The 16,771-nt window shown below is 35.3% G+C and overlaps 1 protein-coding gene across 9 annotated transcripts in view; it reads right to left on the bottom strand.

Annotated features, from left to right (window-relative positions):
* The window catches only part of CCDC88A (coiled-coil domain containing 88A), a 112,357-nt gene that overhangs the window by 45,330 nt on the left and 50,256 nt on the right, over window positions 1-16,771 (bottom strand). For all 9 annotated transcript variants that reach the window (XM_059659792.1, XM_059659794.1, XM_059659791.1 and 6 more), the window contains exons 8-12: window positions 15,245-15,417; window positions 8,859-8,940; window positions 6,232-6,390; window positions 3,809-3,955; window positions 2,824-2,968 (exon numbers count right to left, since the gene is read on the bottom strand). In XM_059659792.1, the coding sequence (XP_059515775.1) occupies window positions 2,824-2,968; window positions 3,809-3,955; window positions 6,232-6,390; window positions 8,859-8,940; window positions 15,245-15,417 (706 nt within the window). The remainder of the gene's footprint in view (window positions 1-2,823; window positions 2,969-3,808; window positions 3,956-6,231; window positions 6,391-8,858; window positions 8,941-15,244; window positions 15,418-16,771) is intronic.

Here is a 16,771-nt window from a genome sequence, read left to right as displayed (position 1 = left end):
AGCCATAGGCAGCAAAATAGCAGACATTTGTTGTAGCAATATCTTTACCAATACAGCTCCTAGGGCAATGGAAACTAAGGAGGAAATAAACAAATGGAACTACATCAAAATAAAAAGCTTCTGCACAGCAAAAGAAACCATCAACAAAACAACAAGAAACCCCACTGCATGGGAGAACATATTTGCCAATGCCATCTCTGATAAGGGTTTAATCTCCAAAATGTATAGGGAAATCATACAACTTAACAAAAGGAAGATAAACAACCCAATCAAAAAATGGGCAAAGGACCTAAATAGACACTTTTCGAAAGAGGACATACAGAAGGCCAAGAGACATAAGAAAACATGTTCAAAGTCACTAATCACCTGAGAGATGCAAATCAAAACAACAATGAGGTACCATCTCACACCTGTCAGGGTGGCTATTATCAACAAATCAAACAACAAGTGCTGGAGAGGATATGAAGAAAAAGGAACCCTCTTGCACTGTTGGTGGGAATGCAGACTGATGCAGCCACTGTGGAAAACAGCATGGCATTTCCACAAAAAATTAAAAATGGAACTCCCATTTGGCCCAGTAATCTCACTTCTAGGAATATATCCCAAGACAACAGAAACACTAATCAGAAAGGATATATGCACCCCTATGTTCACAGCAGCACAATTTATAGCTAAGATCTGGAAACAGTCCAAGTGCCCCTCTGCAGATGAGTAGATTAGAAAACTGTGGCACATCTACACAATGGAATACTATGCTGCTGTAAAAAAGAAGGAACTCTTACCATTTGCAACAGCATGGATGGAACTGGAGAGCATTATGCTAAGTGAAATAAGCCAGTCAGAGAGAGATAAGTATCACATGATCTCACTCATTTGTGGAATATAATGAACAACATAAACTGATTAACAAAAATAGAACCAGAGTCACAGAAGCATCAGACTGTCCAACCTATGAGGGAAGGCGGGGGTTGAGGGGGTAAGAGATCAACCAAAGGACTTATATGCATACACATGGACAAAGATAGTAGAGGAGTGAGGGCATATGCTGGGGGTTGGCAGTGGTCGAGGAGAGGTCTATGGGGGGGGAAAGGAGACTTATGTAATACTCTAAACAATAAAGAATTTAAATTAAAAAAAAATTAGGCTAAAGTACATGATATACCTCAATAATACTTTGAATACCATGAATACTACAAATGTACATCAAAGAAGCTTCAAGTCAGACTATGAGAATTAAAACAAATGCTTACAACACATTTTTAACAATATTAAAGAATGCCTGTAATATAGTCTTAGGTACAAAAAGGAATCTGAATTGTGCATACACATTACTCTGATGTCTAAAATCCTATGTCTGTGTAGAAAAATTTAGAAGCAAGTTTTTTCAAATATGAAAATAATTTAAGAAATTATTAGTGACTGATTTCCTCCTTTATATTTTTCCATATTCTACAAATTTTCTAGAAAGAAAAGCCCTTGTATATTTAAAAAACAAACAAAAATGACACCACATTAAAACAAATAGTCAGGTATGTGACCCCAGCTAAGAACTGCAAAGCTACTGATATAATGATCATCATCATCATAATGCTTAACATTCAAATGCTTACTATATACCCGGTACATTTTCTTAAGTATTAAGAAATTCAATCCTCACAACAACCCTTCAAGGTATTTACTATTATTGTCCTCCATTTAAGTCTGAATTGCTTTCTTTGTAACTCAATTCACAAGGAATACAATAAAAGGAGTTCCACAACTATTTTAAGTTACATCTCAGCAAACCCACTGGATGAATGTCATCACTTACTATGTAGGGAATTTACCCAGAGTCCTAGAATTTGCAAGTAGGTTCTCAAGTATAAAACTAGAAAAAGTCTAATGGTAACAAATATGAGACATGTGTAAAAGTAATTATTCTGCAAGAGCCAGACTATAAACCGTCTTCAGACTTTATGTCTACCACACCACTATGTCCTCAGGGCCTGGTATAGTATTTTACACATGGTAGGTGCTTAATAAATACCTGCTGAAGGAAAGCAGGTGGTAGAATCTAATATTGGGTAAGTGAGGAATTATGGAACCTGTCTAATTCAAATAAACGGGACCTGAGTGTAATTTCAAGAAAGTATATCAGTATTAGCATAATCACAGTTATAACACAAACAACTTTATTGTATAGTATATGCCCAGTTTTAAGACAGAAGATGTCAATAGTGGAGCTTAAGAAAAAAGAGTCAAGAGTTAAAAATTTATCTGGGGGCAGGGGGCATCTTTCATTATCTCCAGGGTATAACTGGGGCTAAACTGGTTGGTAGATATAATCCTAAAATGGGGATAATAATTCTCATATACTAATGAACATAGCCATGGAGATCCTTAACTTGTTCTATTCTGGCTACATATTCACCTAAAACTCTTCCCACTAATTTTGACTTCCTATTTAGGTTTGAATAGAGTAAAAATATAGCTGACCAGTAAATGCGACTTTTCTGTTTTATTTAGTAGATGGCTATACTTCTCAAAATAAATTAATAAATTGGTATTCTAGTTTCTTATGATACTAACAAAATAATGCCTAAACAACTGATCAAATCTGTGATTGCACTCAAAAATAAGTTTCGCTGTAAGACATGCAAAGATAATCAGACCCAGCAATGTGGAAATAACAAATTGCTCTGTGAAATCATAGCTAGGGGCAGCTGGCCTGCCGAGACATCTCCAGCTAGGGAAAATAACTGCAATGAAATATCCAGAAATGTAAGCATAAATTCAACTTTATTTATTCACCATCCCATTTAAGTAAAACAATATTGGGAATACCTTCAGAAAGTTCACTAGTTCTGGATATTTGTTCTAACTCCCAGCCAAGATGTAATGATTCATCCATACTTTGTTTCTGTGCCATTTCCAAAGTCATATTTTCTTCCATTAATTCTTCAATCTTTTTTCTATCCATATCACGTTCCTTTTTTGTTGGCAGGAAGTAGGAAGAGAAAAGAAAGCTAAGAAACAGTACAATCTCAAGCTAATATTTTATTACTTATAACTTTTATCAGAAACTAAATAATGAGCATAAATTTTGAGTTGCTTAAAATTTTCAGTTTAAAGGCAATAACCAGTTATTATAATCACAATTGGTCATTATACTGACCACTTGTCTGATATCCTTTTAAAGTGAGCTTTGGCACCCTAGCCAGTTTGGCTCAGTGGATGGAGCGTTGGCCTGCGGACTCAAGGGTCCTGGGTTCGATTCCGGTCAAGGGCATGTACCTTGGTTGTGGGCACATCCCCAGTGAGGGGTGTGCAGGAGGCAGCTGATCGATGTTTCTCTCATCGATGTTTCTAACTCTATCCCTCTCCCTTCCTCTCTGTAAAAAAATCAATAATATATATATATATATATATATATATATATATATATATATATATATATATAAATAAAGTGAGCTTTGGGGACACTGAAAACATTTCTTCATAGTCAACATATTAATTTAGTAATATAACAAGAGATTCTGACTCAATGCTAAATAGTTTTATTTCTGTATTTTAAAGGCATTTGACAAAATAGCTTATTAGAGTTTATTTTTAAAATACAAGGCAAAATCAGTAACACCCCTCTATAACAAAAGCAGAAATTTCCACTACTCCCACATCCACAAAATTGCAAGCACTGAATTTATTTAGCTCATCTCTTCTTTGTTAAAGCATCTAGGACACTGCTGTCCTTTGTCATTATAGGGAAGTCAGATGAATCTCAGAATGCTTCCTTAGAGGTCATGCAATTGACCTCCCTTACAATACTTACCATTTCCATATCATGCAGTTTGGCCTTTAGTTGTAAATTCTCTTTCTCTAATTCATGTAATTTATCAGAACGAGCTCGAGTTCCTTCTAATTGGTCTTCCAACATGGTTTTTGTTTCTAGTAAAACTTGATTATCTTCTTTTAATTCCTATAAACATTTCAAATAGGCTTTATCACAAACATGTTAATATCTGTTAATTTTTTAAAGTCTGAAACATAAAAATTCTTGGTTGTAAAATAAGGCATTAATTTGGCCAGAGTGGCTCAAGTGGTTTAGCATCAACCCATGCACAAGAGGTTGCCAATTCTATTCCCAGTCAAGGCACATACCCAGGTTCAGGCTTGACCCCCCATGGGGACATGCAGGAGGCAGCCAATTGATGTTTCGGTCTCATCGATGTTTCTATATCTCTCTCCCTCTCCCTTCCTTTAAAAAACAACAACAATAAAAACTTATTTAAAAAGACATTAATCTGTCTTTATTAACAGTTCTGTGCAAGAGTAAAGTGCCGGGGTCCAACCCCAGCGGGTCCAGGGTCCCCAAAGGTGTGGACGGAGTCAGCGAAGAAGGAATGACACAGGGACTTCTCCAGCCAGGTTTGGTCACCATGTTCTAGTCAGGTTCAGTCCAGGATCCTCTGCCATGTTCTCTCCAGCGAAGCTCCTCTGTCTCTAGAGAAAGTTCTGTGTAGGTTCTGTGCCTAGGCTCTGTCTCTCTTGGTCCTGTCTTCCAAGCCCTGTCTCCAAAGTTCTGTGCTCTGAGTTCTGTCTCTTGCTGTCTTGTTGCATCTGTATTTATACCAGTTGATTCCAATCCTATCAATCTCTATTCCAAAGGTTAGGGCGTTTCTTATCTCCATTCCAGGGAGTAAAGATTATGTAACTTAAGCATGATTGTTCGTAGTTAAAATGATTAATTACCCGCCTGGCACTTAGTTGAGGGGTTTTATTCCCTCCCTAACTTCAGGGGAAAATCCCTACCTGGGGATTCAACCTTTCTCGGAGAGGTGACCTTGGTTAAAACACAGTGCCAAGAAGGTGAGCAAACATATTAAGAACAGTATGCCATATATGCCAGGTCCCTTGAAACAGCAAGGATGGACCGGCTCCCAGCAGTAAAGCTACTAAATAATAAAAATACAGTTGATTTTTTCTTGGCTTTAGTTCTCCCCCCAAATTTAAGCTATTATGCAAACAAAACACTCAGTACTTCTATTAGAATGAATAATACTACTATAATTTCACAGAAAATTGTCAGGGTACATTTAAATCCCTTAATCATGAGGAGAAAACACTAAGTATAGAGAGTCTTACAGATATTTAACACATAAATTTCCATAGAAATAGAACTTAATTTATTTACTGAAATAGATTTAAAGAATTTTCTCCACTTAAACTGTAACTTAGAAGTGAAGGGTTTGGAGTTTTTGAGTAAAATTCCAAGACTTTGAACTAATACTCACATAAATCATAAATAAAGGCTTTATTAATAAATATTTTACATAAGCATCTTGAGGACATGTTTTAAATCCCTACATCTGTTTTGAAGACATATGTTCACAAATCTATCTTGGTAAGCTTTACGCCTGTAATTTATAAGCTAACTTCAAGAGAAAGTATATTAAAATAGTGGCATCTATAAGGATCCTTTAACAGTGCCATATACTCATTTAAAAAATTGGCAAAGAATTAATATATACCTTATCTTTATAGTCTATTTGGTCTATTTTTGATAACTTTTAGGCTCAAATGTTCTATGTTTTCTTATAATGTTTTCACTTCTTAATTTTTGCATACTCCTTCCTTCTTATCCCCATAATAAACATGACCAAGATCTCCACTGTTTGCAGACAATGAAGAAATTAACTAAGGAAAAAAGGATGCAGATGCAAAGATTATCAATTTTTTGCTGTCAATGTCAAACTCAACTTCATGCAACATTGTACAATAATCATTAAGTATGGAAAAATGTTTCTTCTAATTTGTTTATATGATTTACTGAGAAAGAGAGTGTATGAGCAGGTGTGCACACACAAGTGACTTCGTTGATCCTAATTTAGCATTCTGAGTTGAGTCAGCAATACGTCTGTTTTCACTCCTAGGGACAAGTTTAAAATTAGTAGAGAGAAATACTTTATTTTGACTATGAGGGAAGGACTTCAAAAATCTGCTCTACCTATAATGTTAAATAAAGGGATAAAAGAAGAGCCCCAAAGACTTAAATAAAATTAATAATGTCCAAATATCCCTTTTTAAATTCTAAGCAATATGCTGATCTATCATAAAATAAACATCTAAATGTATTTAGTTTGCTAAACATTTCAACAATTCCATTCATTTATTAAGTGCATTTTCATTGAATTTTGAAAATCATAACAGTTTTTAAAGAAATAAATTGTGAATGGTTTAAATTATGCAACATACCTCAACTCTTGCTTTATAAAACTCAATATCATGCAGCCTTTCTTTATATCTGCTGACTTCACTTTCAAGCTTATCAACTCTGATTGCCTTCTCTCGAAGTGCATCTAATTCATCTCGGTACATTCTTGCAGAACGAGCATCCGAAAGCAAATTCATGTTCTAAACATAAATAAATATTAATATTTTAAATATTATTTTCTATTTCCCTCTTTGCACAACTTGATGAATCTACTAAAAAATCAATACATTATATACTTTAGAAATGTGGATTTGTGGTATGTAAATTATACCTCCATTAAATGGGGAGATATAGCCCCAGCCAGTGTGACAAAGTGGTTAGAGCCTGGGCCTGTGCACTGAAGGGCCTTGGGTTCAATTCCCAGTCAAGGGCACATACCTGGGTTGTAGGCTCAATCTCTGGCCCCGGTTGGGGTGTGTGCGGGAGGCAACCATTCGATGTGTCTTTTTCACATTCATGTCTGTCTGTCTCTGTGTCTCTCTCATGTTCTCTCTATCTCTTTCTTTCTGTTCCACCTTTCCCCACTCCCGCCTCACCTCCCCATTCCACTCAAAAAAATTTGGAACGTAAAAATTACTCAGGATGTTTTAAAATAAGTTAACCTTTACCTAACATAACCATTTGCAATTTATTTAAGATGAAAAGAAAGTTAACTTTAAAATACAGGACAGGGAACACAAAAAAGAGCCAAACTCAATTATTAAAGTTGATCATTAGTTACTTTAGAGAAATAATGGTTCTATTCAGATATACTATAACGTACTAAAATCCTGCTGGTTTTTTAATGCTTCCAAGTAAAATGATTAGTGCATATGTTTAATGCATATATTAATGCCATTTGAGACAAATATTAAAATTCAAAAAAATCTTCTCATAATCCTTAATCCTTAATCCTTTAGAACACTAGTTATTAAAGTGTGATACAAGGACTTCTGTGGTTTCCTGAAATCCTTTCAGGGAGTTCACGAAGTCAAAACTATTTTCAAAATAATCCTAATACATTTTTTCTCTTTTTCACTCTCATTCTCCCATGAGGGCACAGTAGCGTTTTCTGAAGCTACATGGCATGTAGTATTGTAAATGAATAAATTCAGAAATAGATTCGAGAATCTAGTAGTCTTCAATTAAGGCAGGCATTAAAGAGATTTGCAAAAATGTAAGAGTACATTCTAGTTTTTGTTTTGTAAAATAATATTTACTTAAAATATAAACTTTATACTTTAAACTTTAACACTAGAGGCCCGGTGCACAAATTCCTGCACCAGTGGGGTCCCTTGGCCTGGCCTGTGGGATCAAGCCGAAACCGGCTCTCCGACATCCCCCAAGGGGTCCCGGATTGCGAGGGCGCAGGCCAGACTGAGGGACCCCACCAGTGCACGATCGGGGCCAGGGAGAGACACAGGAGGTTGGCCAGCCAGGGAGGAACTGCGGGAGGGCTCCAGGGCTTGTCCAGCCCATCTCACTCAGTCCTGATCGGCGGGACCCCAGCAGAAAGCAAACCTATCGGTTGAAGCGTCTGCCACATGGTAGTCAGTGCACGTCATAGCGAGCAGTTGAGTGGTCTTAGCATATCATTAGCATATTATGCTTTGATTGGTTGAACGGATGACTAGACAACTGGACACTTAGTATATTAGGCTTTTATTATATAGGATGGAACAGGTTGAATATTGTTTTTAAAATAAATTAATAAATATTTTTAAAATTCTTAGCTTTTATTTCTAATTTGGTAAATACCAGTAGATGTAATCCTACTAATTTTTAACTGTGGAAGAAAGTCTTGAGACCAAAAAGATTGAGAACCACTGTTTTGGAGGTAAAACTGATACAAAAAAACCCTCTTACCAAGACGTGGAAGAGTAGCCACAGCATATCTAGAAATAAAGATTATCATGTACAATCTCACAGATCTAGAAAGGTCAAAAAATAAAAAACGAAGAGAACAGAAAAGTCCCAGTTTATGACCCTGCAAGTGCAATATTCCCTGAAGTTAAAATGCAGGTTAGGGGACGTAAGGTAAAGAAAATTGTCTAGCTTCAATTCAACATTATGCAGTGATTAAAAGTAGTAACTTCTTAAACAAATCTTGGTTAAAGATGCAAAGAAAGCACACTTTAGTAAAAAAACAAACAAAAAAAACACCTTTTTTAAGTAAAAAGTTTTATCTTATTTAATAGGAAAAGAATGAAAAATTTTAAAGGTATTCTGTCTTATATAACATAAAGCACCATCAGAGAGTGGAGACCTAGGGAGATATACATTAGCAGCCACAATTTATAGTGTAGTTGTTTCAGCTTCCAAGCCCACAGAAGCCAGTTACATAAAAAAGAGAAACTTGGAACCACCCTAATCCTGAGGCTTCTTTGAATCTTAGCAAAGTTTAAACAGCACTGATACAGAAAAAAAAAAAAAAAAGTCCACAGACTGATTTCTAGTTTTGGCTCTGGCGTTTTTGAAGAGAAAAACACTGAAAAAGTAATCAGTTCTCTTGAAATCTCAATAACCTCAGAAAGTATTAAGGTAAACGTTACAAATTATAAGGAGAAAAATCAATTTCCAATTTCCAATTACTTAGTGGTCCTATGTAAAAAAAGTTTCAGGTACAAACCTCTTGCTGCAGCCTTTTTAGTTCTATTTCCATTTGCTCAAGTTCTTGTTTGCAGTCCAGCAACTGTTCAGTCTTTTCCTCCCTTAAGTGCAAAAAACATTTATTAAAAAGTAAGCTTACTGCTTTAAAAAACTATAATCATCTTCATGAATACAAATTATTATTACTAAATGACTAGTTGAACATAGTATTAGCCATGACTCCAACCCAGGGGGAAAAGACAAGGAAATAGATTTTAGGAATTTATATGATTAGATGTCATCAATAAAACTCCCCCTAAACCTCAATGATTAGCATCCTCATAGTTAATAAGGCAGTTTCTCTCCATCTTTCCTGACATCTCCCATTCCCATTCTTCTTTCTCTTTCTCCCTCTCTGCACAGTCAAAACCAAATAAGCTGAACAAATTTTTATGCAATGCAATACTATCTGGGTCTGAGACTTATAAAGGACTCCAAACTATTTTCAACATTCACAATGGCCTAAAGGAAATGATACCCTGCCACACAGATACCTAAATCTTTACAATTCTCTTGGTTTCTTTCCTGAAGCCTATAAACATCCTCAAATTTCTCCTGATTTTTTCTCTTTACACTGCTTTACTTTCTCAGTGTTCTATTTGCCCTTCAGAGCCAACCTCCTCAAAATCAAGTTTCCATTATCTCTACTATTCAACTTTCTGGTTTTTTAGTAAAAAAAGATAACTGTTCATTGTAGAAAATAATCTGCTGTTGACATCTCTCACACCCATACATTTTCTAAAAACCATAATTTTTTTTAGCACATCCAATTTATGTTTTTAATGTTTTTTAAATTGAACTTATTAGGGTGACATTGGTTAATAAAATTATACAGGCTTCAGGTATACTCAAAACTATAATTTTTAATGGAGAAATAGTCCCTTTGACAGAGAAACCATAATTAATTTAAGTGGATTTTATTCTTTATAGTAATAAATAATGTTTTGGTAAATGAACTCATTATACATTATACACTGAGTGGTCAGATTATTATGACTGGCCAGATTATTATGACCACCCCATGAAGTGAATTAGTTATGCAAATAATAATAGTAATAATAATAATAATAATAATAATAAAACCTTGAGAGTATTTGCTTAGGAAGTTTTCAATATTCAGTATTTTTAGAAGTGTCAATGAAGTACTGACAGGGTGGTCATAACAATCTGGCCAGTCATAAACATCTGGCCACTCACTGTACATTATACATGACAGATTTCTAAAACTAAATTATAGGTTTAAAGGTACTTGATATACTATTGTCAAACTGCCCTCCAGAAAAGTCAATATCAATTTATAAGGCAACAACAGAGGATAAAAGTGCCTATATGTGAAACAATTTAACAACTGAAAAATGCTGTCACTGTTCTAATTTACATTTATTTGAACACTAGGAAAGGCTAAATTTGTTTTCTTAGGTTTGTGGCATTAAAATGATAAAAAGCTACTACACTTTTGCAATTTATAAGATTTCTTACAAATATTTCTTTATAGATTAACATTATCAATTTTTTCAAAAAGTATAAACAAATTCTATTTATTATTATAGTAATATACATACATATATATACAGACATATATATGACATAAAACTGCAATTTTAAGTGTACCACTTTTAAGTGTACAATTTTAACCATTTTTAAGTGTACAATTCAGTGGCATTAATTACATTTAAAATGTTGTTAAACGACCATGACTATCTATTTCCAAACTCTTTTATTACCCCAAACAGAAACTCTGTGCCCATTAGGCAATAACTCTCCAATTCCCCCAGACCCCCACAGTCTCTACCTCTAATCTACTTTCTGTTTCTTTGAATTTGTCTATTAAAGGTATTTCATTTAAGTGGAATCATAAAATATTTGTCCTTTTGTATCTGATTTCTCACTTAGCAAATTGTTTTCAGGGCTCATCCATGTTGTAGCAGTTATCAAAATTTCATCCCTTTTTATGGCTGAATAACAGTCCATCACATGCCTATAGCACATTTTGTTTATCCATCCATCAGTTCATGGACACTGAGGTTGTCTCTACCTTTTGGCTTTTGGGAATAATACTGCAATGAACAATGGCATACAAGTATCTGTTTGAGTTCCTGTTTTAAATTTTTGGGGGATATACAGTATCTAGGAGTGGAACTGCAGGGTCATATAAAAATTCTGTTTTACTTTCTGAGAAATATTGTCAAATGCTTTTAATTTTACTTATTTTTTTCTGGATGTTTACATATTTATATTTTTATACAAATAGAGCAACCACCTTTTACAAATACTTTTTTTGCTTTTGTGTACAGTTCTTCCCTACTTAGAGAACAAATATATATTCATCTGCATATTACTTTCTGATTCTTTTAGCATTATCTCATTTTTTACATTTAGCTCTTTAACCCAGTGGTCGCCAACCGGTGGCCCGTGAGGTCTGCAAGGTTGGTGACCGCTGCTTTAATCCATGTGGAATTCACTTTGGTGTATGTGAGGTATAAATTTAAATAAATTTTCCAAAACAGTTATCCAGGAGTTCAAATATTTGTGCACCCATTTCACCACTATATTTATAGCAATAAGGTTTTCCATCCACACATCCCCACTAACACTGGTTTTCATAGAGTCAATTACATCTTTATTCCCAAATCCAGTGGATTATTTTCAGATCTCTCTGAAAAATTTAGTAGCATTAACTCCATTGTTCCTGACAATCTCTCCACTGGCTTCCATGACTTCACACTTGGGTTTTTCTACTTTACTGACTCTTTTGCTGATTTCATGTTTTGGGCCTATCTTTTGGCTAACAATTGTCAAGCTCTCATTACCTGTGCTAGGCATTTTCGCTAAGCACTTCCCACTTTGCTAAGTGCTTAATCCTTACAAGAGCCTTCTGAGAAATAATAGCACTGATAGCAGCTCACATTTAGTGAGCACTTACTAGTAATACTAGACACTGTTCACTTTACATATTTACCTCACATAACAATCTGACAATAGGCAGAAGGATTCCTAGTTATTAGGCTACGAAACCAAGCAGCCTTAAAGAGGTTAACTTGGTCAGCCCTAACCGGTTTAGCTCAGTGGATAGAGCGTCGGTCTGCGGACTGAAGGGTCCTGGGTTCGATTCCAGTCAAGGGCATGTACCTTGGTTGCGGGCACATCCCCAGTAGGGAGTGTGCAGGAGGCAGCTGATCGGTGTTTCTCTCTCATCGATGTTTCTAACTCTCTATCCCTCTCCCTTCCTCTCTATAAAAAAATCAATAAAATATATTTTTAAAAAAAGAGGTTAACTTGGTCAGAGTGACTCAGTTAAGAAGTGTTGAGCCAGGAGTGACACTCAGGCAGAATGTATCAAAAGCTCATGAGCTTGGCCCTAGCCGGTCTAGACTGGCTTAATGGACAGAGCATTGGTCTGTGGACTGAAGGGTCCCAGGTTCAATTCTGAACAAGGGCACGTGCCTGCGTTGTGGGCTCGATCCCCAGTTGGGGGCATGCAGGAGGCAGCCAATCAATGATTCTCTCTCTCTCATCTCCCTCTCCCTTCCTCTTTCTGAAATCAATAAAAATACATTTTTTAAAAAGTTTATCTCATAACTCAATTTAAAAGTGAGAAAAGTATCTAAATCAACCTTTCTCCAAGAAGATATACAAATGGCCAATTAGTATAGAAAAAGATGCTCACCATCATTAGTCATCAGGGAAATGCAACTCAAACCCATAATGAGGTATCACTTCATACCCACTAGGATAGCTATAATCTAAAGGTGTCAAATGAGTATAGCTGAGGATATGGAGAAATTGCTGGTAGGAATACAAAAATGGTGCAGCCAAATATTTTAACAGTTCCTCAAAATGTTAAATATAGAACTACCATATGACCTAGCATTTCCACTTCTCAGTATATACCCTAAAGAATTGAAAACAACATGTCCACACAAAAATGTGCACATGAATGTTCATAGGAGCATTATTCATAATAGCCAAAAATGTAAACAAGTCAAATGCCCATCAACTGATAAGTAACCAAGCATGGTATATATCCATCTAATGTTATTTAATCATAAAAAGGATGAAATACTGATACATACTACAACATGGATCAACCTGACAACATTGTGCTAGTGAAGAAGTCAGTCACGAAATGCCATATAATGTACAATCCATTTATATGAAGTTTCCAGAATAGGCAAAACCATGGAAATAGAAAATATATTAGTGTTTGCCAAGAGTTGTCAAGGGCAAAGAGGTATTGGGACTGACTGCTAATGGGAATGGCCCTTCTCTTTGGGGTGACAAAAATGTTTTGAAATCAATGTGTGAGAGTTGTGCAACTCTATGAATATACTAAATATTATTGAATTGTATACTTTAAAAGAAATTTTCTGATATATAAATTATATCTCAATAAAGTTATTTTTAAAAAGAATAATTTGTGTGACACAAAATCTCTGAAAACATGGGATTCATGAAGGCAAAAAAATTATTAAAGAAAGCTTTTGATAGTGTTAACTACTGCATAAAAGTAATTTTAAAGGAAATTACTTCTTCCAGCCAAAATGCAAATAATACTTTTACTCTGTATGTTAATAAGTCAAAAGCAATTATATTATAATGTACCGCCCATAAGTATGTTATTAGTTAATTTGCATGTTCTCATTACAATTATTTATTTCCGTTAGGTCTAAGGCAATCTGAACTATTTTTATCCATCCTGATTTTCATACTTCATCACTTTAGTAAAGATCTGTCCCAGCAAAAAGATGTAAAATAAATTTTAATAGAAGAAATCCACCAAGGAACACATTTTTAAGGACAACAAAGATATTAGATAGTATCTGATGAAACGCTAGTTTCTAGGAATACTTGCTATATACAGCATATTTATTTACTAATAAAAAATTTTTACATTTTCTAATCAGCATATGAAAGACCAAATCTTATCAATCCCTTTTAAGATGTTTGGCATTTTAATAACTCCATGGCAAGTAAATTTTATTTAAAAATCAAATTCTAATATAGTGCAAAATGTTAAATGAATTCACAGCCAGCATTGCAGTTCTAATTGCATGCTTTATCTAAAGACTGGAGAAGATGGTACTAAATTATATGGAACAAACTAGTGTTCACTGTTTAGGCTATCCATTAACTGCCAGTCAAACTAATAACAGCAATCGCTTCCCTAATTTTCCTGGTGCAGCTGTTTATAGAATATCCTGGGTGTGTTCACTGCAATAGATACATAATAATGCAGACATCCACAATGTAGGCTGTATTTATTTTTTTTCACATGTTTCTATAAACTGTGTATTTTTTCTACCTTGCATATTTAATCACTTTCTTAAACCAACTGCTTTAAACAATCAGTAAATAAACTTAATCTCTATATTGTGGCTTTAAATTTAAATCTATACTCTAAAGCCCAAATTCCAGGGAAGAAAACAACAAAAAGAAAAAGTCCAACTACAAAAATCCTTTGTTCTTTTTTAAGTGCAAAATAAAAAATCCCCAGCAGGGATTGGTCATGTGATTCACCAAGGAATGCCTATGTGACACATACTGACTTTTCTGTAATGTTCTTTGAAAAATAAATTTCACCAGCACCAACCAATCTGAATATTTACCACTGCTAAGTACATGAGTCAGGCATTTCAATTACTCAATGCAGAAGATACACACACAAAATTATTTGTAAAACTGTATGTCAACAATTCAGTCTTTTATAATATTAATTTTATTTTTATATGTATATTTTATTCATTTTAAAGAGAGGGACAGAGGCGGGGGGGAAAGAGAAAGAGAGAGAGAGAGAGAGAGAGAGAGAGAGAGAGAGAGAGAGAGAGAGAGAGAGAGAGAGAGATTGGTCACCTCCCTAACATGCCCCAAACAGGGATGGAATCCACAACTTGGGTATGTGCCCTGACTGGAATTGAACCCCACCACCTTTCAGTGCACAGGATGATGCTCCAACTAACTGAACCACACAGGCCAAGGCCACAACATTAATTTTAAAAGAGCTAAACTTATTGATCTGTATCAGTGGTTGTCAATATTTTATATTCAAAGCATGTAAAAATAAAACTATTAAGGAGATCCCAATCTGCCAAGGAAGAACATTATTTTATAAAAGAAAGGGCATTTTAACACTAGATAAGTAGGGCATAAATCCAGAATCAAGTACATCCTTTAAATTTTTAAGATTTAGCATTAAAAAAAAACCTAATGCTGGTCTCCTTATTTTTCTCATTTTGACAAAAACTAGTAAAAATTGTGACTCAGGCCAGCAATTAAGAACTACTATCTATATGCCATAAGCCTAAAAATATTGTTTAGGTCACCTTTCAACCATATAAATTCAATGAACCTTAAAAATTGGCAACTTACAACTCCTGCCTCAGCCTTCTTATCTTGGCCTTAGCATCTGCCAGTTCCACTGACAGATGTTGTCGACTTTCTGTCCGCTTCATGCCTGGAGAACCACAGGGTGACTGTGCAGATGAAGACGCATGGGGTAGAAAATGAAGACCGTCCCGTTCTTCAGAGAGTTCTATGATGGTCTAAGGAAATGTGGAAACGAACACAGAATCACTTTTAGTATTTTACATATCAAAGACCTAAATACATGAACACTATTCACTCTCTGAGTACTATACTATGATATCAAAACAATTCATTGATAAAAAAAAAAAACTTAACTCTGTCATATTTAGTTGTCATTAAAAGTTTGAATCAGTGGGTCATGGACAAGCTATTAGTAATAGTAGAAGATAATAGTAGAAGATGACAATACTCTTTTCCATTTTTAGTTTAACAAAAGAAATCAATTATAGTAAAATACTTCGACCAGATGGCAACTGCCAGAAAGGCATAAAAGACACTGACGTAGGGAAGAAATTAACCCAAGAATGATATATCTACAACTGTGCTGTCAAATATGGTAGTCAGCAGCACAAGTGGCTATTGAAGTACAAATTTAAAAAATTAAAAATACAGTTCAATAGTCACACTAGGCACTTTTCAAGAGCACATCAGCCATATGTAGCTAATGGTTATTATATTGAACTAGAGGCCCGTTGCAGGAAGATTCCTGCAAGAATAGGGCTTCCTGCGGCCGGAGCGAAGCAGAGAAGGGAGCGAAACCCGCTGAGGCAGGCTTCGCTCCCGCCTCCGCCGCCCTGCTTGCTTCCCTCCCGCCCTGCTTACTTTTCCTCAGTGTCACTCCCTTCTGCAGCACTTGGCTTCCTTCTATGTTGTCTTCAGTCTTCACTCCCTGCCTGTGTATGCAAATTAACCGCGATCTTTATTGCGTTAATTTGCATACTCATCTGATTAGCTGGTGGCATAGCGGAGTGACACCAATTTGCATGTTACTCTTTTATTAGTGTAGATAGTACAGAAATATAATCTTGCTATCATTACAGAATTGGACAATGCTCTAGAATTATAAACAGGGATCTCAGAGAGACCTACCAGAATCTCAGAGGTCTCATTCAGTCCCTTAATTCTGCAAAGTAACTGAGGCACAGAAATTGACTTGTCCATAATCACACAATTAGCTAGGAGCAATGCCAAGACTCCAAGCCAGTCTCAACTCTATATCTTATACTCTCTCTTACAATAGTTCCAATCTGCTTCCCGTCTCAATGCTTCCTTCCCTAATCACTTTTTCTAGAACCCCTCTATAAAACACAAATCTCCTTCTGGTTATCCTAAATGTGGACTTTAAGGGTTTTCTAATCTACATGTACCTCACTCAATCATGTTCATCTATTCCCCTAATTTTCCTTTTATTGGAAAATTCTCTTATTCTACCAATTTCTCAGCCTTTTTTTCAAACTTCTTTGGCAAACAGAAATTGTCTTCTATTGAAATTTCAACTGTCCTATATCAGACAGAATGGGTGGGATTACC

Source organism: Myotis daubentonii, chromosome 12 (genome assembly GCF_963259705.1).
Source record: "Myotis daubentonii chromosome 12, mMyoDau2.1, whole genome shotgun sequence".
Lineage (NCBI taxonomy): Eukaryota > Metazoa > Chordata > Mammalia > Chiroptera > Vespertilionidae > Myotis > Myotis daubentonii.
The sequence above is the reverse complement of the archived record's forward strand: the minus strand, read 5'-3'. Positions and strand labels throughout refer to the sequence as shown.